This window comes from Trachymyrmex septentrionalis, unplaced genomic scaffold (genome assembly GCF_001594115.1).
Source record: "Trachymyrmex septentrionalis isolate Tsep2-gDNA-1 unplaced genomic scaffold, Tsep1.0 scaffold29, whole genome shotgun sequence".
Lineage (NCBI taxonomy): Eukaryota > Metazoa > Arthropoda > Insecta > Hymenoptera > Formicidae > Trachymyrmex > Trachymyrmex septentrionalis.
Window position 1 is genome coordinate 1,996,351 of NW_017305451.1, and position 4,471 is coordinate 2,000,821.

Genomic DNA, 4,471 nt, shown 5'->3' on the forward strand with positions numbered 1-4,471 from the left:
TTGAAACTGCTGGTAGCGATTAATTAGAAAAAATATTTCCATTTTTGAGAAAAGAATGTTTCTGTTGTTTATTTACATTTTGCTATTTTCTCGAGCATCGTTATAAAGGATCACGAATTTGGCTTTAGTCAAGCCGGGAGAATTAAACGAGGATTCAACCTTCTCATGGATTTCAGGATCGACGTAATTTCGTGAGAGCACCACCACCAGGCGTAGAATTCGCTTGGGATTTCGAAGCTGTTCAGCCAATGGCACAGGCCACCCTTGCCCTGGATCCGAATCTTGAAGCTATGAGGTTCGAGCTTGTCCCGAAAGTGTAAGTAGATTAAAATATGCCTTGTTATAATGATCCATAATGTCTCTCTTCCACTCTATTTATTTTGTATCACGAAAATGTCGAAAATAATAGGTTTACGTTTTTCAATTAATTCTCATTACTTTTAGGATTTTTTAAATAATTTTATTAAAACTAAATTCGCCATAAAGCAAGTATACGTTATAATCTCACGTATGTTATATAAAATTAATGATTATGATACGTATTTTATGTTGCAAAAATAAAAATGCACTCGGAAAATCGCAATTCTGATCGCAATAAGCAATATGTAATAAAAAAATGAAATAACGTTTATGTTGGTTATTATTACATTGTCGACGAATGAAAATTACAAAGTTTATATTAATTATAAAATTTATTATCAAAATATAATTTTTATCATGAAAATATAATTTAGTTTCATTAATTGATTCGTGAACTTGGTCTTTCTCAAAGTACCGGAGATCATGTTCAATTAATTTTATATTCTACGAAACATGAAAAAGTTAATTAAATTACGTCGTAACATTCGATGAAAATAATGCATTTTATTGTCCTCATAATTTCGTTTATTTCAGTAAAACGGTGCACGAATAGAGAAAGGTCAGAAAAGAATTTTACAGTAGGTTGTTAACGAACAGCCAATAAAAACATTGATAAAAAGTTAATGCCCAATTTGCCCTCTCATTTATTGCTTGATTTAAACAATTAGTTGATCTCACCACTTTGAAATTGACTACGTTTCCCTTTCGAGACTTCTGTACATAAATGTCAAGGGCAACAAGCTAGCATTATCGCGCGAAAGTGCCGTGCAGGAATATGAGTATTATGTTGATTTAATCGTCTCGACGATTAATCGGTTTGCAACTTCGATGAAGCACCGTTGCGCGAAGCGCAACATTAATTAGCGTGACTACTAATCCTGATCCTGGAACCTGATCCTTTCGTTGAAACCCCTTTATCGATTTCGAGAACTCATTCGACCTATTTGCGGTAGTATATCCGAGGAGAACTTCTGGCGCAACTACTTCTATCGGGTGTCCTTGCTGCGTCAGGGTTACGAATTGAACGCGATGGCCAGCCAACAGCAAGCAGAAAGCAACCCCAATCAAACGCTCGCCAGCACCGATAGCATCGATCATACTCAAGGTAATTCGTTTACTTTGTTTTATTTTTTTTTTTTTTTCTTTGTTACGTAGAACGGTTTGCGTAGTACGCCGACGTTGGCATTGCGACGTGATTAGGTTCTCCAGTTTTGCTCGAGAGCATCGTCGCTCAACGCGCTTCCTGATCTGTTAATATCGAATTACGAAGCACGCTTTCTGTAAACTTAAAAAGGGGACGTCCTACATGCCGCTGAAATATATACATACATGTTAATGAGCCGAAATCTATTCAAAATTTTATGGATATTCAATTGTGAGCAATATGCACTTTTGAATGAAATTAAAAATAATACTTTTACTATTGTGATGTCAATCATCAAGATGTCCAATTAGATAATAATGATATTAATTATTATATGTTAACTCTACTCGTGATACTGAACATAATATTTGACCGAATTTTTCGGCTGAGGTATTATTCATTAAGAAATCGGAAAATTCCAATTGTCCGCGCGGCCGGGACTTCCCCTTTGACATCGCGGCACGACGTCTTGCCGAGATAAACTCCGCCGGGTTGAATGATGCAAGATGCAAGATGCAACCTGCGGAAAAGGGCAGAGAGATCGGCGGCGTCGCGCTGCATTTACGCATAATTTGCAATTCCGATTAGTAGCGTCCTACGATGGACCTTTTTGCATGGTGTGGAGTTTTTGAGATGGTGTGTCTGTAGTGGCGTGCGTTTTCTGTGCAAATGTCATGCCGGATGCTGGGAACGTATTGATCCAAGAAAAGCACGAAATTATAATTTAAAGTTTAATCGGCCGAAGATACCGTTTAACGTCTTTGAATATTTGACAGGGTTATCGAATTTGAAATTCAGTGATTACTACGACTCAGACGCGTAAAACGTTGCATTTACGTAATTCACGTGAAAGTTAACGCAGCACGAAATCGATATGCTGATATTTCGATACCAAGTTGATATTACACAATGTATTGTAATATCACGATATATCAATAACAATTTCTTCATGTATAATATATAACTTCATTGTGCGTATAAATTCATGCGAGAATAATTTGCGTTGGTATCAATTACTAATAAGTCCCATGTTCTTTCATGAAACATTATGAATTGATTTCGTTTAACAAAAGGGATTTTGAACAAAATCTCATTCCTCCTACCACGAATTGAATGATAGAAGGGATGAGTATAGAATTTTGTTCGAATTAAATTTTTCGGACGAAGCAGTTTATTTAACAGTAGATCAACGTCAACGATCTGTAGCAATGCGTTCCATTGTGTACATGAGCTTTTGCACGAAACGTGGTGTCACATCGAGATTATCAGAGAAAGAGAGAGAAAGGGAGAAAGAAAGAGTAGGAGTCTCGTGATCAACTCTTTAACTGTGCAAACAATGTAATTGCGATCGGTGCAGATGAATTAACGGATTAAGGGAAATACTCGGTGGTCGAGTCGGGGAAATCGATTACGGGGAAATGGGCGAACGCGCGCGTTAAAATACCCTTGAAGCCCAAAGATTATTCCGTGAATAGGGATCTGGGTTGCTGTTACTCCTTCTCTCTCTCTCTCTTTTTCTCTTTCACGTTCCATCTCTTCACCGCACCGTCACGTGTCTCCGATCATCGAACCGAAGACTCTCGTCTCTCCTTTGAGTGGAGGAAAGATCCGATTTCGCTCCAGTTCCAGTGTATCGCGAGAAATTGAATCGCGGGAAGAAAACGCTTGGAGATTCAGTAATATTCGGCCGAAGAATACGGATATCCCAAATATTTCTCAGATGATGAAAGATGGGTATGAAAGAATGGTATTTTTGCATTCTAAAGATTTACGAGCGGCATTTCGCAGTATTCTTAAACGTCGAGAAACATCCCGAAGACTTTCCCTGACATTTAGACCGTGAATAACGATGACTTTTGTCGCCAATATAAATATAATATTTCGATTCCATTCGTTATTTCGCCGTGCATGTGTCAGTCCCGAATAATAATAATCGGTCTTGACATCCTTGAAAAATGTCACATACGAAAAAATCCTACAATATATGTCACGTGTATTATAGATTTTCGTATGCGATGTAGATTCAAGAGTAGATTCCTTATACAATCACACAATCGCGTTAACAGTTACTTTCGTGAAAATTTAGAACGCGCGCGTGATTTGATCTAGCGATATCTCTTAAATCTAATTAACCGTCATCCCCTCTTTCGCGCTTAGATTAATCAAGGTTCTAATTCCGCGTTGCTGGAACTGAGCGCAATCGGCTTCGGTAAACAAATCGGAGGCACCCCTGTTCACCTGATTACCGATCGTTTGCGTGCAAAATCAGATTCCAGTAGACTTAGCGTTATAGTATATTAGATACATAAACACACGTGCTAATGTACGTAATAACACGCATCCTCATGTACACGAACACGTACATACACCCGCACCCCTACCCATATATAGTTTAGCCGTCAGTGTTGTCTTGCAAACAGTTCAAATGACCACTGGCCAGACAACCACCACCGGAGTCACAACGGCGAGCAGTAACAGCGCGCTAGCCGATTCGCCAGGTCACGAGTTCGTATCCGATACCATGAGGGTCTCGGACACAGACCTCGAGGAGGTCCGAGAAGGGATGAAAAAGCTTGGGATGCAGCCGCCGAGAGGTCAGTCGTTGATCGTTGGTCGTCGTTAACTTTCCCACACACACACACCCAAGATCAGATGCGATCTGTCGATCTCGCCGTCTCGATCGCTAATTCTCATGGCTCTCCCCGCGATAATCTTCGTCGATAAGACGGAAAGATATCACGGTAATGGTAAGAAACGAGAGTAATTCTAGACTTGGTCTCTAAATGGATTGCGGTACTCGCAGAGAACGGTTTTGACTTTTAAATGAGAATTTTCGAATTTCTATGACGGCAGATTGTATTTGTGAAATTACTTTGTCTAGAGAGAATGATTTACATTCAGAGAGAATCTTAGATTTTCCCCATTTCCTTGGTTTTCATTAGTTACGACCACCAACGAGATTTTGCA

The 4,471-nt window shown here is 39.1% G+C and overlaps 1 protein-coding gene across 3 annotated transcripts in view; it reads left to right on the forward strand.

Annotated features, from left to right (window-relative positions):
* The window catches only part of LOC108749456 (synapse-associated protein of 47 kDa), a 71,659-nt gene that overhangs the window by 60,842 nt on the left and 6,346 nt on the right, over positions 1-4,471 (forward strand). For 2 of the 3 annotated variants that reach the window (XM_018488193.1, XM_018488194.1), the window contains exons 6-7: positions 177-316; positions 1,314-1,465. In XM_018488193.1, coding sequence (XP_018343695.1) covers positions 177-316; positions 1,314-1,465 — 292 coding nt within the window. Of the gene's footprint in view, positions 1-176; positions 317-1,313; positions 1,466-3,924; positions 4,099-4,471 lie in introns of all 3 variants that reach the window. The other variant, XM_018488192.1, reaches the window with a different exon arrangement.